A 23,180-nucleotide genomic window follows, 5' to 3' on the forward strand; every position below is an offset into this window, starting at 1 on the left:
GGGTGGCCTTGAACTTTTCTGATCCTGCCCCCCACATCCAGAGAGCTGGGGTCGCCTGTGTATTTATAACAGTTGGGCACATAGGTAAGTTCTAACATTGGGCAGTATTACAAAATAAAAAAAAGTTCTTAAACCAAGACACTTCTCTCCCTTCGTGACCTCCCCATAGTCACAGGTGATGGGGTTTCTTCCAGTTTCTCCACGAGTGTTTGTGAGGGCTCCTTTAGGTGAAAAAAAATTTTTTTTCAAAATAAGAGCACAGTAATAAATACCCAGTAGACCTATCTGAATGAGGCGTAGGCACATTTGCATGACAAAGATGAATCAATAGAATTCATGACAATTTAAGCCATGGTCCAGTAGTGGCCCTGCTTCACTCTCTGGGCAGGAATCTTACAAAGGGAGGCTGAGTTGGTAACAATTTCAATATGAAGGTTGGTGGCATCAAAAAGGACAGGAACAGTCTTGTTAGAATTCAAGGAACCGACTCTCTGGTAATTTTCGCTGGCGTCATCATCTACCCCGTCTGCCCACACCATCCCCTTCTCCCATTTTTTCCCCCTGTTCACCCAAATGAGCTGTCAAGAACTGATGGGCGCCTTGGTAATCAAAGAAAACAAGCTTGCCCTTTAAAGCAAAAGAGGCAATTTGGCTGAAAGCAAATTGGAAGCATTCCCCGTGGCTCTGAGTTCCCAGCCTCTGTCTCCCGGGGAATTCTGGGAGTTTTGATTGATGCCCGGAGAACTCCGAGGACAACGTGGAAAAGTGCACTGTCCATCTGTCCGTCCAACACTTCCTTCCTTTGTCCTATGGCCTCGGGGCAGGGACCCTTCATCTGAGGGGCTGGGGAGAGGCACCGCAGTTTCCCAGAATACACTTTATTGTCAAGAAAAGGCCTCTAGGGAGCTCATTAAGGGATGGGAGAGCAAGAAGAGGGAGAGAGCGAGCCCCAGGGAAGCAAGATGGCGCCACCTCGGGCTAGGTCTTCAGCCTCTAAGAAGGTCTGGCTCTGGGTGAGTTTTGCTTGACCAAGGAGCCTCCCATCCTTCACAACAGACCTGGCGCCTCCCTCCTCTGTCCTGTAGACAGATACTTACCCGATTGCATTGCCGTCTGCGGTCTGATGAACTAGAGATAGTCTCCTGCCGTCTGCGGTCTGATGAACTAGAGATAGTCTCCTGTGGCTTCGCACCTCGCCTTATCCTCCATCTCCATCATCATCAGCGCCTAGGCTCTTCGATTGCATTCCTGATCAGCCGAGCCTCTCTCATGGCAAACAACAGAAACAAATGGCGGCTGGGTGCAGCAACGAAAGCAAGGAGCGGGAAGCTTAGCATTCCCTAACCCTGCGGCTTCCCTTTACCCAGAGTCCCTGCTCCCCGGAGACAGAGGACAGGACTATTTGACGGACAGTTCCACCAAGACTGCAGTGTCATTCAGCTTTCTCACCATGACAAAGCCCTGAAGTGAATGACTTGTAAGGAAGAAAGGCTGGTCTTCTCTGTTTGGGGGCTGTGGTGGGGCTGTGCATCACATCCTGGCAGACCCTGTGAGAGGGGAGCTGGCTTAGCCGGGCAGTAGTGGCGCAGGCCTTTAATCCCAGCACTTGGGAGGCAGAGGCAGGGGATTTCTGAGTTCGAGGCCAGCCTGGTCTACAGAGTGAGTTCCAGGACAGCCAGGGCTATACAGAGAAACCCTGTCTCGAAAAACCAAAGAGAGAGAGAGAGAGAGAGAGAGAGAGAGAGAGAGAGAGAGAGAGATATTGAGAGAGAGGGAGAGAGAGAAGGATATAGAGACAGGTGTGAGTGTCCCTGCAAAGGCACACCCACAATGACCCAAGAACCATGAACCAGCCAAGTGTGGTCCAAGTGTGGTATTGTTACCAGCATCTTTCAATCCCAAAACTCAAGAGGCAGATGGAGAGGCAGGTGGATCTTTGTGAGTTCAAGGCCAGCCAAGGCTACACAGTAAGACTCAGTCCCCACACTCACTCATCCCCCCAAAAGGAAATCCCCACCAGACCCCTCTTCTTAAAGAAACGTCCCACCACCCCTGCATAGCTCCGAGGGCTGGGAACCCATGCTTTAACATACTTGTGGATTTTCCATGAACCACAAGTGCCTATGACAGAGAGAGGCTGCTGCTGGAGGGAAACCTGGGTGCCTTCACACAGATCTCCACAGAGATGTCAGTGCCACTGTCCTCTCCAGTGCTGGCAGCTAAGACCTTAAGGAGTCCAAGGTCCAAATCTGAGGTTGAGGAGCCTGAGGTCTGAGAGCGAGTCCTCTGCCCACCCCCTCCAAATACTGTCTCCAGTCTTCCTCAAGTCATAGAAGTGTATAACACACCCTGATGAGCCCCTGCTGGTGTTGGCAGATCCTGCTTCTTCGGAGAAGGGAAAGAGAGTACACAGTTAATCAGGTCCGCGTGGGGACGTCAGAGCCAGTCAGCAGGGCAAGGGGCCCGAAGAAGGGGCAGGCTGAGCATAGTGGTAGGTACTCGGCTGTGGCTGGCATTCATACAGGACACCATGATGTTCCAGGCTCACACTTCAGTTTCCCTGGGCCTATGATGCAATATTAGCTGTTTCTTGAAGACACATCATGTCTGAGCCTTCTGTCCATCCCGTTGAACTCAAGGAGTCTTACCTTACAGTAAAGGGAGCCCAGGCCCCCTAGAAGTAACCAGACCTAGGTCCCCCAGCAAGGACTGGGATCCAGCCACTGTGCTACCAAAGCCACAGAAATTGTTTTAAGTCTTTCCTTTAGGGTCAGGGTTCCTCTGTATAGTCCTGGCTATCTGGAACTCACTCTGCAGATCAAGGTGGCCTCAAACTCAGGGACCTAGCTGCCTGCATTTCCCTCCTGAGTGCTAGGATTAAAGGTGTGTGCCCCTATGCCGGACATGCCAAAGCCTTATTGATTTCTGATGTCACCATTGAGTTCAAGACAAACCTTTTACTTTGTAACAATTGAAGATAATACAGACTCTCTGTATCCTTCTCTGGCTTTAGCTGATGTGACTTTATAGGTCAGAAGTAAGAAAGTAACATTGCTAGCCCGGGTAACCACTGACGACACACTTCCATACTCCTCAGGCTTTGGGGATGGAGGCAGGAGTTTAAGGGCATCACCTGCTACACAGCAAGTCCCGGGCCAGCCTGGGCTACAGGAGACTCTGTCTCAAACAAAGAAACAAATATGTAAGTCACTATGGATACAGTTCTGTTAGCCAAACCTTGGATATAGTGACATCCCAGGTGTTACCCTGATGCCCTTTCTGTTTCAGAATAGAATCCACACAGCAGTTCTCAACCTTCCTAACACCTCAACCCTTTAACACAGTTCCTCATGTGGTGGTGACCCCCAGCCATAAAATTATTTCTTTTTTTGTTTTTTTTTTTTTGTTTTGTTTTTTTGAGACAGGTTTTCTCTGTGTAGCCCTGGCTGTCCTGGAACTTATTCTGTAGACCAGGCTAGCCTCAAACTCAGAAATCCGCCTGCCTCTGCCTCCCAAGTGCTGGGATTAAAGGCATGTGCCACCACCACCTGGCTAGATTATTTCATTGCTACCTCTGTAATGTAAATATTTTGATATGCAATATATCATGCAGGAGGGGGTCTTGACCCAAGTGCTGAGAACCTCTAGTTCAGGACTTGATTTGATTTTCAGGAAAATGGGACTAGCATCCTTCCTCCTCCTCCCTCCCTCTTTGTCTTTCCTTCCAAGTGTTGGCATTACTGGTCTGCCCCACCACACCTGGTGAATTGTTTGTTTGTTTGAGACAGAGTTTCTCAATGTCACACTAGCTGTCCTAGAAGTCACTCTGTAGACCAGGCTAGCCTGGAATTCAAGAGATCCGCCCGTCTCTGTCTCCCAAGTGCTGGGATCAAAGGTGTGTGCCACCACTGCCTGGCTTAACTTTCTTTCTTTCTTTCTTTCTTTCTTTCTTTCTTTCTTTCTTTCTTTCTTTACTTACTTTTGGAATTTTGAAAATATACTTAGGCAGGCCTTGAACTCTTGGTCATCACCCTGCCTGAGCCTCCTGGGTGCTGGTCTTACCAGCTACCACATCCCCGGAAACGTTCTGTGCACTGTACTTGGAAGCTATTGTTACCACTCCGCTCTGGTTTTCAAATCAATACCCAAGTATCGCCTGGCGGGGATCAGGGGTGATGGCTGCCTTGGGAAGGTGCCTGCCACTCAAGCTTGATGAGCTGACCTCCATCCCCAGAACTCACAGAAAAAGCCAAGGACATTGACCAGAGTTTGTAATCTCAGCCTTGGGGAGGTGGGCCCACAGGCTTGCTGGCACCCAGCTTACCTGAGCGGGTACGGGTCAGATTTAGTGAGAGACCCTGTCTCAAAAACTAAGGAGGAGGTGAATGAGGAAAGACACCTGATAGTGACATCTGGCCTGCATCTGGACACATAGTATGTAGGCACACACATGTACATATGCACACACACATGTGCACACTGCACACACCGGATCATAGACACTCCTGGCGTGTGCTGGAGCACAGTCACCCACTCGGCTTGACCTTGTCCCACTGTCAGCTGCGACCTGTTCAGCTCTGTCCTGTGTCCTGTCCTATCGCATTCTACTCTGTGACCTGTCCTACTGTGTCCGCGTCTGCCCCTATTCTGTGGTCCATCCTGCTCTGTGCTGTCCTAATCTACGGCACGTCCTGCTCCTTGTCCCAGCCTCCTCTGCATCCTGGGCTGCATTATCACCCAGGCTCTTGAGTTGGTTTCCTGCTGGTTTAGGGTCAACATGGAGAGGAAATGCGAGTCCGGGTAAGGTGCATTTCTGCTCTCTGGTTGGTCACTCCTTCCAAGCCACAGCTTAAACCCCTCTGGAGTCTGCTGGCCTTGGTGTGCCCTACACATGTGTGGCTTCCTGCTGCTGACATTGCTGGGTGACCTCATCGGCCTGTAGCTGCTCTCTCAATGTTTCTACCTCTTGGGTAACCCCCATATGTTGGTCCTCAGAACAGTGGCTGCTTCTCGCCTGATAAACGTGCCTGGGACTCACCTCCACCCTCAGGCCTGCTTCCCTGCTGGCTCAAGTAAGATCATGAAGCTAAAAGATAAGCCCGACAGGGTGGTTATACGCCTATAATCGTAGCCCTCAGATTGGGAGGAAGGGACAGCCTAGGCTATATTTTTTGAGAGACCACATCTGAAAAGCAAAGCAAACCAAACCAAACCACAGAGACAAAAGAGCTAAAAGCAGCTTTGAGTACAGTGGTCATCATGGCCAGTGGTGTTATGTACCTAACAGCCACGCCTTCCTTTTGCAGGACTACTGGAGACTGTGAACTCCAGGAGAGCCTTGAGTTGGCTGCCACCTGAGGGCCAGGTTCTACAGAGGCAAAGGCTCCAGAGATGACCTTGGACCTCTTAAGCATACCCCCTTCCTACCCCAGACTGGCCATCCAGAGAATCCCACTGAGGACCGGTATAGTCCCGGCCGAGCCGATGAAGACCTTAGCTCCATCCAAATCCAAGCTGAACACGATTGAGGCCAAAAGGATCATGTCAGTCCTGGACGAGGCCATATACAAGGTAGAGCTGATAACCCTGATGTCCTACATGGAGTCCCACCCAGAGGTTCTGGAGGACATGCTGCCCAAGGACTTTGCGAGAGCCATAAGAGAGCATTTGGACATTGGCCAAACCCTGGTGGAGCGGGCCAGCATCCTGCAGAGGAAACAGAAACACCTGGAAGAAGAGGAAGAGCCCGAGGAAGCCTGGAGCCGGGAGCGCCTCATGTCCATAGAGCTACACAAGACCAGCCTGTGGCCACTGACACACCAGTTCCGAGACTCCACCAAGACTGTCCTGAGGCTCCTGCTCAGCGAGCCCCAGCTCACCAGGCAGCTACAGACACAGGCACCGGGCAGGAGCCCAGGGGCCCAGTGCCTCCTCGACGGCCTGGTGGAGCTCCGAGGTTTCCTCTTCGAGAAGCTCCTCACCAGCCCCATGGAAGTAAGGGAGAAGAACCAGTTCATACAGGACATCAGCCGGAGGAGCGAGAGGAACCAGGAGGTCATCGATGGCCTCCAGGCGGAGCTGGCCGACGTGCTGAAGAACAAGGAGTCAGAGGTATACCTCCCCCAAGTTAGGGAAGAAACCGCATCCGAGCAGGCCAACCCGTGGGGACTTGGGCTTTTCCCTCATGGGTTCCAATAGCTCTTTCCCTTCATTTATTCCTCAGAGACTGTTCTGAGCATTTTACTAGAAGGTATGGCTGTAGGTGCAACCTCCAGAGCTCAGTGAAGGACAAGGACAGGGTGCTATCAAGGGATGACACAAGAGACCTGAACTCTGGTCAGAAGGACAGGGACAGTGTCACTAAGACAAGGAGGATACAGAAAGCGGGGGTGTGAGCCAGACAAGCGAAGAAGACCTTCCCAGCCAGGGGTTGGCAAAGTGTCTGTGTCACCAGCTAAGTGGGTCCTTTGTCTCAGGTAGAATAGACACCAGACATGTGGGGGAGGAGTTGAAGAGATGGCTCCAAGGTTAAAAGTGCATACTTTGTCTGTTTGAGACAGGGTCTCACTATACGGCCTTTACTGGCCTGGAATGCCATAGACCAGGCTGGCCTGGAACTCCCAGAGTTCTACACCTGGTGGTGCCTCCCAAGTGTTGGGATTAAAGGCGTGTACCACCACATCCGATACACGTTACTCTTACAGAGTAACAGGTCAATTCCCAGCCCCTATGTCCAGCAGCTTGCAAATACCTGTAACTCCAGCTCCCTGGGATCTCATGCCCTCTTCTGGACACCACAGGCACCTGCATTCACGTGCACACGGCTGGGAATGGCTCAGTGAAGACAAAGCCCTCTGTGCAAGCCAGGAGACCTGGGTGTGAGCTCCAGAGCCACTCTTTTTTTTTTTTTTTAAACTGGCATGGTGGGTGGTGGTGTACCTCTGTCATCTGAGCACTGGGCAGGCAGGGACAAGAGGACCCCTGGGAGTCAGTGGCCCACCAGCCTAGCACAGCCAACAAGCTCCAGGCCAAAGAGAGAGGTAGATGACAGTTGAGGCTATACACACAAGCACACACATGCACACACATGCACACACACAGGCCACTCTATAGCTGTGAACACAGAGCCATGTTTCATCTTACAGAAGGATTTGAATATTTGAACATCCCAAGCTTCCGCAGGCAGCTTCAAGTGCACCTGTACGTGCGTTTCAACCGGCCCCATCCCCCACCCAGATTTTGCTAGTTAGCGTATTATAACAGAGTCTCAGATCTGTTGCATCTTGGTGGCTGCGAGTCCTCCGTGGCTACCATCTTCCTGCATGTTTGACACAGGTGAGCAGCAGCAGCGGGCTTTCTTTCTGGCTCTGTACCCCATCTCCAGAGGGTCACACGTTCCACACGCTGGGCTCAGTGGGCTAACGGTCTCAACATGCCTCTGCCATTACTGTGGAAGCAGCCATAGACAATACCAGGGCTAAAGGGCTGTGTCCTAGTAATACTTTATTGACAGATATGTCTGGCTGGATTTGGCCTGTAGGCCTTAGTTGGCCAACCCCTTTCCTAGGGGAGGGGAGCATGTGGTCCCAGACCTGACTGAGCTAAGCATTAGCCTAGCTGGTTTGGAACCTTGGTGGGGGGGCACAGCCAAAGGCCAGCTGCCCTGTGATTGTGGGGGACTCTGTGGCTATTAATTTATCATCATTCGTCCCCGGCCTAGGTGGAGAAGGAGAACTATGTGATCCAGGAACTAAAGAACCATCTGCACCAGGTGTTCAAGTTTTCGGAGAACAGCCTCCTCCGCACGAAGCAGGAGGCGGAGAAGCAGCAGAAGGTGGATTACCGGGCCTCCCAGGCCAGGCTGGCCAAGACGCAGCAAGACATCCTGGCGCTTCGCGCACAGTACCACAACCTGGTCATGGAGAACCGGGAGGCAGAACAGGCGCTGAGGAAGGTACCTTGAGGTCTCAAGGGTACAGTGGGGGGCAGGGCCGGCCCAGGGTTGCAGAAGCCCAAGGTAGGTGGTATCTCCTGGGAGGCGGGAGGGGGAAACATCCAAGCCAGCGTTGGGAGCAAGGAGGACAAATCGCTATCCCAGAATTAGGGCAATAAAGCTCAGTGACCTCCAAAAAGTTCCTCGACTCCCCTGAGCCCAAAGGATGATGACCTCTACTTGAAGTAGTTCGTGATTTGAGGGACAGTCCCTGGAGGGTCACGGGGCTCCGAAGCCAGCCTGCCTTCAGTGCCCACACTGAGAACAGCTCTGTGGAATCTAAGAGCTCCTTTTGTTTTCTGAAAGACAAGGTGGAGCTGGGAGGACGGCTCAGTGGATAGAGGCACTCGCGGTCAAGCCCGATGCCCTGAGTTCAACCCCCAGGGCCCATACAGCAGGAGCGAACCAGTTCCTGAAAGTTGTCCTCTGCCCTCTGGCCACAACCCATTATTGCTTTTGTGCATGCTTGCACACACACACACACACACATGCACACACGCATACACGCATACCCCAATGAAAAGTCCGTGTCGGTCATTGTACCCCAAGGAAGACATCCACATAAAATGCAAATATCCATTTAAAAGCAGCCTACTCAGTCAGTGTTTATCTACAGTTCCTGCAGCCTGTCTAGTTCCAAACTATTTCATTACCTCAAAACATAGCGGGGGGGGGGGCCCGGGGGGAGGGGAGAGGGGAGACGCAGTAAGAGAGCCTGTAACAGAGCCTGCTGCCAAGCCTGATGACCTGACTCTGACCCCTGGGACCCACGTGGTGGCAGGAGACACCCAACTCCTGCAGGCTGTCCTCTGACCGCCATAGATGCCTGGTGACACATACCCACTTACCTCCCACACACGAAATAATTAAATGTAATTAAATATTTTTTAATTTAAAATTTAAAAAAATTTAAAAATTTAAAACTGTAACTGCCAGCAGGCAGGGAGCTCCTCCCCTCCTCCCCTCTTCTCCTCTTCCCCGCCCTGGCAGCTGCTCACCCTCCGTTACGGCGGGTCCTGTGACTGGGGTCTGCTTTCTGCTCTGGCTTCTCCCTCGCCACCATCTCCAAGGCCGTGTCTTTGCTCCACTCATGTCTGTGGCCGCATCACATTCCGTTTGATATATGGGGGGTGATGGTGGAAGAGTTTCTTATTTACTGAGACAGTCTCGCTGTGTAGCTCTGGCTGTCCTGGAACTTGCTATGTAGCCCAGGCTGGCCTAGAACTCAGAGATCCACCTGTCTCTAGGTGCTGGGCCTGGCCCAAGTGTTTTCTTCTCCTTTCAATTTTATGTATGCGGTTGTATTGCCTATGTGTATGTCTGTTTACTGCATACATGCACTGCCATAAGAGGCCCAGAATAGGATGCTGGGTTGTTTGGAACTGGAGTTACCAAGGGTTGTGAGCTACCATGTGGTAGCTGGGAATTGAACCTAGGTCTTCTGGGAGAGAAACTAGTGCTCTTAACAGCCATCTCTCTAGCCCCACATGTTTTTCTAATTTAATTTGTAAGTACTGGAGATCATGCTAGGCAGAGGTTTTGAGCTCCACCTCCAGCCTGGAGCTAACCCTTTAAAAATTATTATTGTGTGTGTGCATGTTGTGTTTGTGTGTGTGTGTACCTGTGTACATACATACAGATACCACAGTGCCTGTGTGGAGATCGGAGAACTCCGTTATCAGCTCCCTGCTGCCCCCTTGTGGCGTCAGAGAATTAAATTCAAGTCCTAAGTGCCTCTACCTACCTACTGAGCCAACTTAACAGGCCCTGGACTTTTTTGTTTTAAGAAAAAATACAAAGTGGAGACAGAAATCGAGAACTGGATCCAAAAATATGACATGGAGATGAGCGAGAAGCAGGTAGGTGTCAGGGGTTCCTCCTGAGGGCTTGGGAGGGTTGGGGAGGTCGGGCAGGAGCTGCTCAAGGTGGCCTAAGCATGAGCCTCCCCTAGAGACCCTTTGCCTGGAGGAGCATGTCCAGATGTGTGTGGGGTGTGTGTGTGTGTGTGTGTGTGTGTGTGTGTGTGTGTGTGTAGGGTGCAGGGTGCAGGGTGGGAAGAGAGGAAAATCGAAAACTGCTGAAATCCAGATTCATCCTGAAGCACGTGGCTCGGCCTAATAGCCACCTCCCGTGGTCCTCTCCTCCAGCCCGGCTCAGCTCCCGCCTGCTCTCAGCTCACAGGCGAGCCCCCCTCCCCACGTCTGTCACTCTGCACCCAAAAGGTCCAGGTGCCAGGCTCCAGGATAAGGCAGGGAATCGAGACAGTCCTCACTCTCGTCTGAAGGTTTCAAACTGGCGTGGCTCCTGAGCTGTGCCCTCTGCTGTATCTGTAGATGCAGGTGGAAGGGAGCGATAGAGAGAAGGAGGAAGGAGGGGGACAGAGTAGCTGGGAATAAGAGAGGAAAGAGAGGAAAAAGATGAGGAAGAGGAGGAGGAGGAGGAGGAGGAGGAGGAGGAGGAGGAGGAGGAGGAGGAGGAGGAGGAGGAGATAGGAGATAGGAGGAGGGAGAGAGACCAAGAAGAAGATACGTTTCAAGGGCCCGCCCCACTCCCCCTCCATGAACTACTTCCTCCCGGAAGGGCCCTCCTCCTGTGTGTTCAGTAATCCATGTATCCACTGGGTAACCCACGGATGAAGTCGGAGCTTTCACGATTCAGTCACTACTCAACAGCGCCACCTAGCGGGTACCAGGCCTCCAACCCAGGTGTCTGTGAGGGGCCCTTTAAAGGTCTCTTGGTCCCAGAAACTGGCCCCTGGTGTTTGGAATTGTCCCAGTGTTTCAAATGAGGAAAGGCAGAAGCTTAAAGGGGAATCTCCTAAAGGTGAAGAGAGGCTAGACTTCAAAACTAGGACCAACAGCTGGGGCGTGCAAACTCAGTAGGATGTCTGTCACGCAAACGTGAGGACCTGAGTTCGCATCCCCTGCACCCGTGTAAGAAGTGGAGGTGGCAGTGTGCACCTGGAATCACAGTGCTGGAGAGGCAGCAGCAGGCTGATCCTGGGAGTTTGTTGTCCAGCTAGCTCAGCCACATCAGCAAGCCCCAGGTTCAGTGTGAGAGCCTGCCTCAGAAAGTAGGGTGGTGAGACCGAGGAGGACACCTGACCTTGACCGGAAGCCTTCACCTATATTCACACACACACACACATACAGTATTCATTCACATGTGCATTTACACAAGAACAGAAGCACAACTCACAACCTTTGTTCGTCCCTCCATTCCGAGATCCGCTCAGTCGGGTCTTTCCTGGAGCGAGCCCAGCTATAAATATATAGAGAGACAGGCTCTGCATCCTACCTGGCTGCGCTGCACGCCGGGTGCATGGGGAACAGGGAGGCCGTGGCAGGTGCTGCGCGCCTCCAGCCATGCCCCTCGCCTAGGACGAATACGAGGACCTGGAGAGCATCCACAAGGAGGAGAAGATGCAGCTGGAGGAGCTGAAGGAGAGGCATGCGGTGCTGGTGGAGGAGTTCTCCCAGATCCGCGCCGAGAGCGAGATCAATTCCAAGAAGCGGGTGGAGGCGGAGCGCGAGATGGTGCGCATGGTGAGAGCCGCCACGCTCATCCAGGCCGTGTGGAAGGGCTACCTGGTGCGCTCCATGCTCAGGTCCAAGAAGAAGAAGCGGGGCAAGGGCAAGGGCAAAGACAAGGGCAAGGGCAAGGGCAAGGAGAAGCCCAAGGAAGAGAAGGGCAAGGAGAAGAAACCCAAGGCCAAAGGCAAGAAGAAGTGACCGCTGCCTGGTCTGGCCCCGCCCCTGCCCAGCTTCAACCACGCCCCACCCAGTCCCAACCATGTCCCCGTTCTGCCCCAGCCCTTCCATCCCTGCCCTTAATGATGGCTAAAATTAAAAACCAACAACAAAACTCATTTTAAACCCTACTCAACGGCTCACCCTTTAACAGACGTGCCTGCTCCAGGCTGAGGCCGTGGGCGGGCGCAACATCCTGAGGAGGGCGCAAACTTGGACCCTATCCTCCTACATCTTCATTGAAAAATGGGGCCCTAGTCTTAGTCCAGAAGCTACGGTGACTGCCATGAGACGTTACCACCAGGTTGCCCTGGCCTGCTGGGGACTGCTTGCCACTCCTGGTATCTGCCCCTTCACTCTGAACTGTCAGGAGGCCAGCGGCAAGGGGAGTTTTGTGTGTTCAGACTGTTCCATGAGTTTTAAAAAATATTAGTTGCTAGAATTTCACGAATTGAGAATTCTCCCATGGAAACTTAACCACCCTCTCTGCAAGGATCTCATCATCCCTGATGTCCCAGTACACGGGCCTTGTGTCAGCCAGCACCCTGCAACTTTATTTCTACGTAGCCCAGAGTGGCCTTGAACTTACGGTGGTGATCCTGCTTCTGATTCCTAAATGCCGAAATTATGAGCACGTGCCACGTCATCCTTCCACTTTGAAACACAAAGGATGGTGCTCACAGGAGGGGAGGCATGCTAGTGGCCCACACCTTGCCTTTAATCCCTCCACTCAGGCAGAGGCAGGCAGATCTTGGTGGTTTTGAGGCTAGTCTGGTTTACAAAGCTAGTTCTAGGACAGCTAGAGTTACATGGGGGGAACCCCGTCTTGCACAAACAGAAAAAGTTTTATTTTATGTGGGCGTGCCTATGGAGGCCACAGCTGGGTTCGTAATTCACCGGGACTGGAGCTAAAGGCGTTGTGAGCCACTTGGGAGGGTGCTGAGATCCTGAACTCAGGCCCTCTGATAGAGCAGTAACCCCCGAGCCACCCCTTCCATTCCTACTTTACTTTTTTCTTAAAATGTGTGTTTGCACGCACCCGCGCATGCACACATACATACATACACACACACACACGCACACATATATATACATATATATATATATACACACACAGACATATATATCACATATGTGCCTGCTGCCTGCAGAGGTCAGAGGGTGCTGGCTCCCCTGGAACTGGAGTTAACAGGCAGTTATGAGCCATCTGATGAGGGTGCCGGGAACCAAACACAGGTCTTCTGGAAGAGCAGTAAGCACTCTTAGCTGCTGGGTCCTCTCTCTGGCCCCTGGGGTCCTCTTTCCAGTCTCCCTTCCTCTGCTTCTTGTGGTTCCTGTTGGGCTGCCCCATTTCCATCACCCCCAACTGTTCTGACACTTAGTGTCAGCCGGACTCCAGGCCTGGCGTCAGCTACCTGGTGGCATCATCACCCTGGGCTTCAGGTAATCTTTAGCGTAGACAGAAGAATGTGTGTTTCTATTTCTAGCCCGTGTCTATCAACATAGGAGGGATGGGACAGAAAAACAAGAGGTAAAACCAACGAATTCTTTGTGAACACTCTAGAGGCTTGGCCATCCTACATGGCTAGGGCACAAAGTGTGTCTGTGCCTGGGCATGACTGTGGCACCTCTGCAGGTGATTATATATGTCTCCAGGCCTGGCTACCCCTAGACAGTGTTGAGATGCCCATTGGGCTCGCCAGAATGCTCAGGGAGGGAGGAGGTAAGGAGAGGCCCAGGGCCCTATGCCCATCATCCAGGGAAGGATGCAGGACCTTGAGTGACGCCTGAGGCCAGGGGCTCCCCTGCAGCGTGCAGGGAGTGAGTGCTATGTACCCAGGAGTCTGTCTCGGCTCATCACTAAGCCCTGTTTTGTTTTGTTGGGGTGGGGGTTGCTGGGGATTGAATCCAGGGCGCCATCCATGTATGCTAGGCAAACACTCTACCATGAGCTATATCCCCGCCTCCTAACAAGACAATTGGAAGCAAAGGCCTCTTACTATGTCCCAAGAACCACCCACCCATGTGTGGAGTCGAAGGATTGAGACAGGCCCTGGGCAGATAAATCATTACTTGAGGTCTTCAGACCTTAGTAGCCACTGACATTTCTGTCAGATCTAATCACAGCCTCTGATCACCCACTGTCCTGTCTACCTCCACTGAAATCAACTGAGGCCTTTACTTAAGGGGGAAAAAGTAACACACTACCGGTTTTGGTAATCCAAATACATTTAATACGTGGAATAAATACATGAATATTAAAATAACATCTCCCCATGTTCTACCCCTGGGGTCCATACACAGCCCAGGACACTCCCTTAAGGCCTCCAGACCCCTGTAGAAACTGTAGAATCCTTCACAGGGAGCTGGGTGGAGCTTGGCACTGATGCGAAAGGTGACTGAGACATGGCTAGAGAGACATCTCGAGGACCCCAAATACCCTGCAGAGAAGTCTGGGGACATCCTGAGTTTGTGGGAACTAAGGAAAATATGGCCCATCCTCACCATGGAGCCCCACGGAGGCTTCCCCAGCATTTGGATGCTCTGGGGACCACTGTCTCCAGAGGACCCCACCTGAGTGTGAGTCCTGGCTTTGAGCCAAAGGCTTACCTGGTGAGAATCTCATTTCCAAGGAGGCTTTGGTTTGCGGGGACAGGCCCCTCGCCGAGGGGTAGCTGGCCCTGAAACACTACCTGAGCATGTTTTAGGCATGACCAGGGGACTCTGGACAGTCGCCCCTAATGTGTAAGGCTGGGGACTCCAAGGCCCATTGGTCTGGGGGGCACTGGAAGCTGGAGGACCCATGCTGGGGACAGTTAGGTGGGTGAGTGAATGGGAACGCCTCTGTCCCAGAGAGCGGGGAACAACCACCCCATCCTGGGACAGCTTCTGGGAGCCTGTGGCCACTCTGGGCTCTGTCCCTGAGGGTCCGGCTGGGTGAATGGCTCGCACTGGTGTCTCCCTGGGGCGGGGTGAGTGGCTGCCCCTAGGGGTGGCTGGTGGGGTCCAGAAAAGGGTCCGGAGCTTGGCAGCATCCTCCATAGCCGTCCGAGACCCCGCCTTGCTGACGCCGAACAGTGACTCATCGCAGTAGGACGGGGTGTGACCAATCAACCTGGAAAAGGGCGCAGTGACCTGGGATGACCCCAGGGCAACGACCCCAGAGTTCTCTACAACCGCACTCCCCACCGGAGACTGAAGCAGCAGAGCCTGCCCACAGGCGTCAGCCCAAAGCGGCTTGGGGCTCCTCCCTCCCTCCTCCTGGAGACAGGAGGACATGCTGGGGGAGAGAGAGCAGTGCTAAGAGGGACCCTCACCTGGGGCACCTCATATGACCACCACCATTAAGAGTCCCACTACGCCATTCATTGTTATGGGGAGGGCAGGGGAGGGCAGGGGAGGGCAGGGGAGGGCAGGGGAGGGCAGGGGACATCACTCCGGGCGCCGCTGTGAATATCTATCTGTACACACTCAAGTCTCTTGCCTCAGATGACAGACCTCTTCCTGAATCTGCTTAGCTCCAGATTAATGGAGTGATTAGGTCCATTAAGTGCCTTACAAACAGAAGCAGCAGACACTGTTGTTTGGGGACAAGAAAAACCTCCATAGGAGCGTGGGCCAGCAAGATGGCTGAGTGGGTAAGGGTGCTTGTGGCCAAGACTGCCAGCCTGAGTTTTGATTCCCCAGGATCATCATGGTAGAAGGAAAGAACTGACTCCTACAAGTTGCCCTTTGACCTCTACGCAGTATATAGCCCCCCCCATCCAAAAACCAAATACAAATGTACTTTTTCAAAAAAGAAGTCTATATAAGCTAGCTCAGCAGTGATACAATTTTTTTCTTGAATAATTTTTTCCCAAGAATATCCTTTAAATTTTTTAAAAATTTTATTATTACTATCAGATGTATGGTGTGGATATGCATACATATGCAGACAAAGGCACACAAGTGGAGGTCAGAGGTCAACTCTAGGGGGGGATTGGTTCTCTTCTTCCACCTTTATGAAGGTTCCAGCAATGGTAGGCCACCAGGCTTTCGAGGCGAGGACGCTTACCCACTAAGCCATCTCACCAGCCCGCACCAGCGTTCAGCAAGACCTTCCTAAGCATCGGGTCCTGTGCCTAGGCTGTCCCTCTCTCATTTAACATGGACACTCATCTCACGTGCCATGAGAAAACACAGCTCAGAGAATCACGGCGCCTGGCCGTGGCCACACGGCAGGTCACTAGCACGCTGTCCCGGGAGGCCTGACGGCTACTCTGGTGGTCAGTGTCAACTGTCAACCTGGCAGGATCCGGCATCACCAGGGAGGAGAGCGGCAGAGAGGAATCAGCTAAGTCAGGCTGGCCTGCGGGCACGCACCTTCCTCTTAGGACTAGTGTTTTATGTGCACATGCCTGGGATATCAGAAGAGGGTGTCAGATGCCCTGGGACTGAATGAAAGGACTGAAACAGCAAGCAGGCAATGTGACCAGCCGTCTCCACCCGGCACTGCTGCGACATCTAATAACTAGGGAGAGCGACTCAAACCGTGAGCCAGAATACGGCCTTTCTCTCACCCAGGTTTCTTCTGCCAACATTATTTTTATCATGGCAACCAGGAAAGGAACCAAGACAGCCACCCTCAGTATAGGAGCGCACCACCCACCCCTTACCTGTATTTGTTTTTCTTCCTTGGTGTGAGGTTTGGGGTGGTGCTGCCCCTGGAAGAGGGGGACTCACAGTCTCTCTTGACCAGAGAGACCTTTGGGGGTCCTGGGTCCGCCCCTCTGGATCTATTACAACTCTGCACCCAGGGTGGGTCAAAGTCCGGTAGAGAGGGCCGGGTTCCTGTCGGGCTGCCAAAAAGTGTCTCGTCGACATAGGACGCCCTGGCCTTGACCCTGTAGCTGCTGGGGCTGCGGTGCTGAAGGTGGAGAGCCTGCATTCCTCCGCCCGGCCAATGCCACCCGGGTCTTCACGCTGCCCAGTGGGTGTGCTGGGCCTGCCAGACTCAGCCTCCAGGGCTCCCTGTGAAACGGGTCGGAGTGAGTTAAGAACAGCAGAGCCAAGTTAAGAGTAGAGGCTTGGAATAGCAAGCCCAAGGGCAAACAGGGCTTTTTCTTGCTGAGGGAAAGCTACTGGTTTTTCTCAAAGGAGGACTTTTCTCAAAGGAGGGCAGCTTGGAGATGCTTCACTTTCTTGCCCCTTCCCCACCCAGTTTCAGTAGTCCAAGGCGGCCTGAAATTCACTATACTGAACTCTATTACATAGCCAAGAATGACCTTTAACTCCGGATCCTCCCGCTTCTACTTCCCACGAAGAACTGCACAACCTCCTGGCGTCTGAGGTGCATGGGTTCGAACCCCGTGCTTTGTGCATGCCGCAGGCTAAACAGGCACTCCTGTCTTTTTAGTCGTGGAGACAGGGGGAAAATGCCGTCAGCAAATATTTAACGAATAAGTAAATACACAATTATAGCCTACAGTGTATGCTCAACAAATATTTATAGGACAACTGCCGGCGTGCAGGGGAATGGCACCAACCAGACAAACTAATTGGTGGAAAGGGGCTCCCAAGCCACCGTCGCCCCATGCCTACCTTGTGCAAAGCGCTTTGCAAACGTGGTGCGTTCTAGTCCCCGCCAACCGGTCTCTCAGATTAAATCCATTTCCCTCCCCGATTGCAACTCAGGCTCCAAGCAGCGGAGTAGCACGCATCAGACAGCTTACAAAGCTGAAAGCGAAGGCGTCACGCGAACTCCATGCCCGACGCTTTACCGTCTCCGCCACAGAGGCCCGCACAGCACAGAATCCGCAGCGGCGCCACAGCGACACGCGCGCGCACACACGCATCCCGTGCTGGGCAACAGGAGCGATGCCCCGCCCCTGCGCACTGGTACGTCCCTACACCCCGCCCCCGCGCTCATGGTACGTCCCACAGGCCACACCCCTTCTCTGTGCAACCATTAAACCCCACCCCTCGGGAGGCCCCGCCCCTCGGGCGCCCCGCCTGCGTAGTTGGTACATTCCTCAAGTTCTTCCACACTTTCAGTTGTTATGTCCCTCACGCCCTGTTCTCCCTGCAGTTATCACACCCGTAATGGCTTGGTGTTCGCACAGTTAGTGGTCTCTTAAGCATCTGTCACGGTTCAATTGGTACATTCCACCCCCACTAGTTGGCATGGCCCTCAGGCCCCGCCTCTGCCCGGCTGGTACTGCACTTGGGCCCCGCCCCCGTCCTGTGGGTTCGTCCTTCTGGCTTCGCCCATTGGTCAAGCCACGTTGACGCTCCGTCCCCTGCGAAGTTGGTTGGTCCCTCAGGCCGCGCCCTACGGATGAAGCCAGGATCCCGACACCACCCAAGCGTCCCACAGGCTCCGCCCCCGCGCAGTCTGTGCGTCCCGCAGGCCCCGCCCTCGCGCAGTCTGTGCGTCCCGCAGGCCCCGCCCTCTTCCGGGTCCCGAGTGCCGGGCCCGCATGGCTGCCGGCAGACTCGTGGGTCCTGGCTCCCGGTCGCGTCCCGCCATGGCGCCGTGGAAGAAGAAGAGGCTGCGGAAACGCCGAACTGGGGCTTCCCAGGCCCGCGACAGCGATTCGGAGGACGGCGAGTTCGAGATCCAGGCTGAGGATGACGCCCGGGCGCGGAAGGTAAGAACGCGGGGTCCCAGGTCGGGCCCTCGGCCTGCGCCCTTCCGCTTGTCCGTCTCACTAATCGCGGGCCCTCATTGGGTCCCTTCGCGTAGGGGGCGGGGTCCACTTTAAGCAGCCAATAGAAAGTGCAAGTGCCTCCTGAGTTTGGGGAGGTCTTGAGTGATAAAATTAAAGGAGATGCCGGACCACTCTGCTGAGAAGCTAGTTTTAAACTAAGCTATTATTTACGGACTCTTGTCGTGCTACAGCTACGCAAGGCTCATCACCACTGTCAGAGGGGACAGCGGGATTGAAACTAGGGACGATCTGGTCCCAGATGTATCCACCTGGGGGGACAGTTATGAGCACCAAGTGGAGCAGAGAAGTCTACCGTTCATGACGCCCATCGTCTTGTGCATAGCGGGTATACCTAGTTCTCCATTTCTTCCCAGCTCAGTCAGTGAACTGCATTCATTAGGTGATCAGTTAAATGTGCAGAAACTGCTAGAGGCAACGAGAACGCGGGTGTTTAGTGACAAATACATGAAGGCTGCTCACGTGGTTTAGACCAAGGGTTTTGCTGAGTCCCAGTCCAGCCAGGCTCCGGCTGTAGTAAGACATAAAGAAGTTGCTTAACTTTTTTACAAGCCTTTGGGACCCTGAATGTAGCTCAGTTGGTAGAGCGCTTGCCTGGCGTGTGCAGAGCGCTGGGTTGGAACGCGGGCACACACCTGTAATCTTAGCTCCCAGGGTAGGAGTGGTGGAGGCGAGAGGATCAGGAGTTCAAGGCCACCCTTGGCTATATAGTGAGCTGGTAAGAGCTATACCACCAATTCTGAATATTTTGCCGTACAAAAACTGTAAAGGCTCCTCCAACCTGGGAAACACATGCTTTTTTTCCTTCATATAAGTTTCGTTTTAATAGTAACATATTTATGGGTAATTTTAGAGTAGAAACACATGCTTATTAAAGATCTGTCACACACCTGATGTAAACACGTCTGGGAGAGCAGCCAAGACCACAGTATACTATTGACCTGGCTTACCCTCCACCAAAAGCGAATAAATAAAAATGAAAAAAAAAAAAACCAAAAAGCAGTATCTTTGTGCAGTCAAATGAAACCAGAATACTGTGCGGGAATGTGTCAACCTAGGATCAGTGAGGACAGCCTTTTTCTTTTTTCTTTCTTCCTTTTTGTTTTTGTTTTGTTTTCGAGAAAGGGTTTCTCTGTGTAGCCCTGGCTGTCCTGGAACTCACTCTGTAGACCAGGCTGGCCTCGAACTCAGAAATCCGCCTGCCTCTGCCTCCCAAGTGCTGGGATTAAAGGCGTGTGCCACCACTGCCCTGCAGGGGACAGCCTTTTTCATTCCTCCCTCCCTCACCTTTAGTTTTGGAAGGGTTAAAGGCCAAACCCCGAGCCCTGTCTGTGCTAGGCATGTCTGTGTCTTTCAAGTAATCGTGGCCTAATTATCTTCAGATCGGGGGTCAGGGGGATCCCTAAGCAGAATGCTTAGAAACTAGTGACAAAAATCCCAGTGAGCTAAATGTAATTGTCAGGAAAGTTGTTTGCCTTATATTTTTTATTTCTTTATTTACTTGTCATATTTTGACTTGAGACAGGGTCTCACTCTGTAGTCCAGGCTGGCCTTGATCTCACAGAGATCCTCCTGCCTTTGCCTCCCGAATGCTGGGGATACTGGGGTGACTGCCATAGCCCATCATATTAGAGCGTCAGGCAGGGTCTTGTGTAGCCCTAAGTAGCCTTGGACTCATGAGGAGACAGGGATGGGTTTGGTCTCTTGATCTTCCTGCTTCCCTAGTGCTAGGATGACAGATGTGTGCCACTGCATTCCTTTCTAAGGCTGGCAAGAAGTTATACAATCACCTCTCTCCGAAGTTTTGGAATCTAAAAGGTACCTGATGAATTCCATCAAAAGGAGTCCAGTGAAGGAACTGGCTCTGGGACCACCCACTTGACATTTCAGGTCTTAGAAGGTGGAGGCAAGAGGGTTGGGGGTGGTCAGAGGGCCAGCCTGGGCACAGGAGACCCTGGTCTGGAAAAAAACAAAAACGAAGCAGACAAGTTATACAAAGAACCATAAAACATTATTTTTAAACCAGAAAACAGATTGAGACATCAGAGAGATGGCCCATCAGAGAGATAGTAGAAACGCCTGCCTGTTAAACCCAACGGCCTGATTTGATCCCTGGAACCTGCCTTACAAAGCTAGGTGTAAAAGCAGATTGGGACTCAGTTCACCCAATTCCCAGGGATCCACCGCCCTCTTGTGGTCTCTTTGGGTACTGCATGCTCGTGGTGCCCATAATCTATGCAGGTGAACCACCAGTCCGTTAAAGTTAAAAAAGCTGGTCGTGGTGGCATGCATCTGTAACCCCAGCCTCCCTAGGGGGAGATGGAAAGTGGAGACAGGAGAATTACTGAGATGCTCACGGACCAGCTATCCAGGAGTGCACCAGTGGCAGAAACGAGAGACCCTGCTTCACCAGGGTAGAGAGAGAGATCTGATTCTTGAAAGTTGGCCGTGGCTACCACGCACTTGGGCTCCCACGCACACGTGCATGCACACATGGAGTAATGATACATCCTAAGAGGACAGCGCAGAAGCATGGAAGATAGCACTGTATTGAAGGAAATGGTCTGTGTCTGTGTTGTTCAGCGTGGTAGCCACCAAACACGGCATCTTAAATGTCTGTGTTCGGCTTGCACCACCAAATCCCTGGTATTTAGTTACAGAATCTGGGTTCCTCTTATTTTTATAGCTACATGACAGTAGGCTTAGCGTCTCTTCTCAGACAGATGAAATAATGAAATAATTTCAAAATGAAAATGAGGAAGGAATAGAAATAGGCCAGGTCTGATGGTCTGTGATTCTGGCTGCGGAAGAGACTGAGGCAGAGGATCACAACTTCAAGGCCAGCCTGGGCTACATGGGGAATTCAGGGCTAGCCTGGACAACTTAGATCTTGTCTCAAAAGTAAAGAGTAAGAAGAGGGCTGGGGATATAGTTCAGGGTTAGAGTGTCGCCTTATGTGCAGGGGCCTGGATTCTGTCCTTGGTATCATGAGAACAACAGAGGCATTTGGTGAGGGAGAGGGAGTGTAAAGAATTTTTATAAGGAATAGGAGTTTGAGACCAGCCTGAGCTACAGAGTGAGTTCCAGGACGGCTGGTACCATGGCCATTCCACAGGCACATCCCAAGCTCACAACTACACATGCATGCACACACACACACACCCCTAAGTCCTCAGCATTTGGCTCTCCTGGCCAAGCCTGGATCTTGACACACCCCACACCCCGAGCTCAGTTTCTAGAAGGTCTTGCTCAGCCTCAGGGTGGTGACTGTACTGGTAATAGGACAGAGCCCAGCTGTCGAGCCCCAGAGCCTCTCTGTAGAGCTAACCTGCACCTCTGCCCCAGGCTGGCCCAAGGAGAGCTGATTAGAGTTACCGAGCGACCAGGCTCCCCACCCTTGTGGTCCGTCAGAGCCGGAGTGACACCGTCTCTTCGTTCCTCCCCCACAGCTGGGCCCTGGCAGAGCCTTGCCCTCATTTCCTACCTCAGAGTGCGTATCGGATGTGGAGCCCGACACCCGGGAGATGGTGCGAGCCCAGAACAAGAAGAAGAAGAAGTCTGGAGGCTTCCAGTCCATGGGTGGGTAACCAGGCTGGGTGGCCGGGGCCCTGGGGGTGGAGGGGGTATCATTGTGCTCTCTCTGCTTAGCCACTGGTCTACCTTAGACCTGGCAGTGTGGCAGGTGTCAAGTAGCCTGAAGCAGTACAGACAGCCTTCCAAGGCAGGCCTGGAAAGGGGCCACCCCTGCAGGCGCAGGAGGTGGCGGGGGCTTCCGTGTTGGATAAGAGGACAGCCTTGAAGAGCTGGCCACGGGATGATGGAGTGTTGTCGGGACACGTGCGTGGGAAGTGCAGCTCAAGTGTTCTGCTCTTGACTGAGTAGTAGCTGCCAGGACAAGGATGGAGGTATCCACTGTATGACTTTTTAATAGTAATAGAAAGGAACTGGGCACGGTGGTGTATGCCAAGGCTACGTAATCAAACCCTGTCTCACAACAAAACAAAAAATACCTGCGGCCCATGGTTATCAGCTACAATATATAAAGAGTTCTTACAAATCAATAAGAAAAGGATAAAAGCCCTGGGAGAATGAAGAAACTGAATAGTCGGCTCACAGAAGTGATGTAGATAGACAGAATAGTCCTTTGTCCTGTAATGCTTGGTGGCTACTATGGCCCCCTTCCCCAGCCCCTGACCTCTCCTATGTCTTTCTCAGGCTTGAGTTACCCTGTATTCAAGGGGATCATGAAAAAGGGCTACAAGGTGCCAACGCCCATCCAGAGAAAGGTAAGGAGCTGGAGGGCGGCCATGAGCACTGGCCGTGGGGTAGCTCTTCCTGGACCCAGCTGTCATCTTGCTCGCCGTCTTCTGTGGCTGAAGCACCACAGGGCTTAGCCATTTCTTGGGGAGAAGGTCGGGTCCAGCAGAGCTGGGGTTTGACCCTGGCTCTCTGCCTCTTGTCATGCTGAGGCTGCCCGGGCAGCACACAAGCACCCTGTGATCACCCAGCACTTGCCTCTAGCTGCGTGGGAGACGAGGTGGAGACCCAGCTTGGGAGGCAGAGTCTCCGAGCACAGGAGTTGGGGATGCTTATTCCTGGAGGTGTACTGATAGGCCTGTGGCTCTCTGTGATAGCCCTCGTGCCCAGCCGTGCTGGGGCCGGAGCTGGCAGTGCCTCCTCTATCCTGTGTCTGACAGACTATCCCCTCTATCCTGTGTCTGACAGACTATC

General features: G+C 52.8%; 3 protein-coding genes across 6 annotated transcripts in view; 2 read left to right on the forward strand and 1 right to left on the reverse strand.

Moving 5' to 3' along the window:
- Positions 1-11,845, forward strand: part of Iqcd (IQ motif containing D) — a 17,124-nt gene extending 5,279 nt beyond the window's left edge. The window contains exons 2-5 of one of the 2 annotated variants that reach the window (XM_028753934.1): positions 5,307-6,111; positions 7,721-7,954; positions 9,781-9,852; positions 11,374-11,845. In XM_028753934.1, coding sequence (XP_028609767.1) covers positions 5,392-6,111; positions 7,721-7,954; positions 9,781-9,852; positions 11,374-11,724 — 1,377 coding nt within the window. In that variant the 5' untranslated portion in view covers positions 5,307-5,391 and the 3' untranslated portion in view covers positions 11,725-11,845. Of the gene's footprint in view, positions 1-5,306; positions 6,112-7,720; positions 7,955-9,780; positions 9,853-11,373 lie in introns of those variants that run through there. The other variant, XM_028753936.1, reaches the window with a different exon arrangement.
- A 2,108-nt stretch (positions 11,846-13,953) lies between these two features.
- Rita1 (RBPJ interacting and tubulin associated 1) lies at positions 13,954-17,597 on the reverse strand. Of its 3 annotated transcripts, XM_028753921.1 has the most exons (4): positions 17,323-17,597; positions 17,007-17,129; positions 16,398-16,752; positions 13,954-14,857 (listed from the first exon to the last, which is right to left on the reverse strand). In XM_028753921.1, exons 3-4 carry the CDS (start codon positions 16,667-16,669, stop codon positions 14,365-14,367), a joined length of 765 nt encoding a protein of 254 aa, XP_028609754.1. In that variant the 5' UTR covers positions 16,670-16,752; positions 17,007-17,129; positions 17,323-17,597; the 3' UTR covers positions 13,954-14,364. The 3 variants fall into 3 exon arrangements, with proteins under 3 accessions (XP_028609754.1, XP_028609757.1, XP_028609756.1); XM_028753924.1 differs by lacking the exon at positions 17,007-17,129; XM_028753923.1 differs by having other exon boundaries at positions 16,398-17,125.
- Positions 17,598-18,195: 598 nt separating this feature from the next.
- Positions 18,196-23,180, forward strand: part of Ddx54 (DEAD-box helicase 54) — a 15,316-nt gene continuing 10,331 nt past the window's right edge. The window contains exons 1-3 of the mRNA XM_028753920.1: positions 18,196-18,371; positions 21,899-22,028; positions 22,665-22,735. Of these exons, the coding sequence (XP_028609753.1) occupies positions 18,201-18,371; positions 21,899-22,028; positions 22,665-22,735 (372 nt within the window). The 5' untranslated portion in view covers positions 18,196-18,200. The remainder of the gene's footprint in view (positions 18,372-21,898; positions 22,029-22,664; positions 22,736-23,180) is intronic.

This window comes from Grammomys surdaster, unplaced genomic scaffold (assembly GCF_004785775.1).
Source record: "Grammomys surdaster isolate TR1022 unplaced genomic scaffold, NIH_TR_1.0 125976, whole genome shotgun sequence".
NCBI classification, from domain to species: Eukaryota; Metazoa; Chordata; class Mammalia; order Rodentia; family Muridae; genus Grammomys; species Grammomys surdaster.

Coding starts and splice junctions, on each gene's coding strand:
- Rita1 (XM_028753924.1), bottom strand. CDS start 16,669: ATGCAGGCTCTCCACCTTCAGCACCGCAGCCCCAGCAGCTACAGGGTC. Junction 14,858..16,397: donor AGGAAGAAAAACAAATACAG/GTAAGGGGTGGG, acceptor GCCCTTTTCCAG/GTTGATTGGTCACACCCCGT.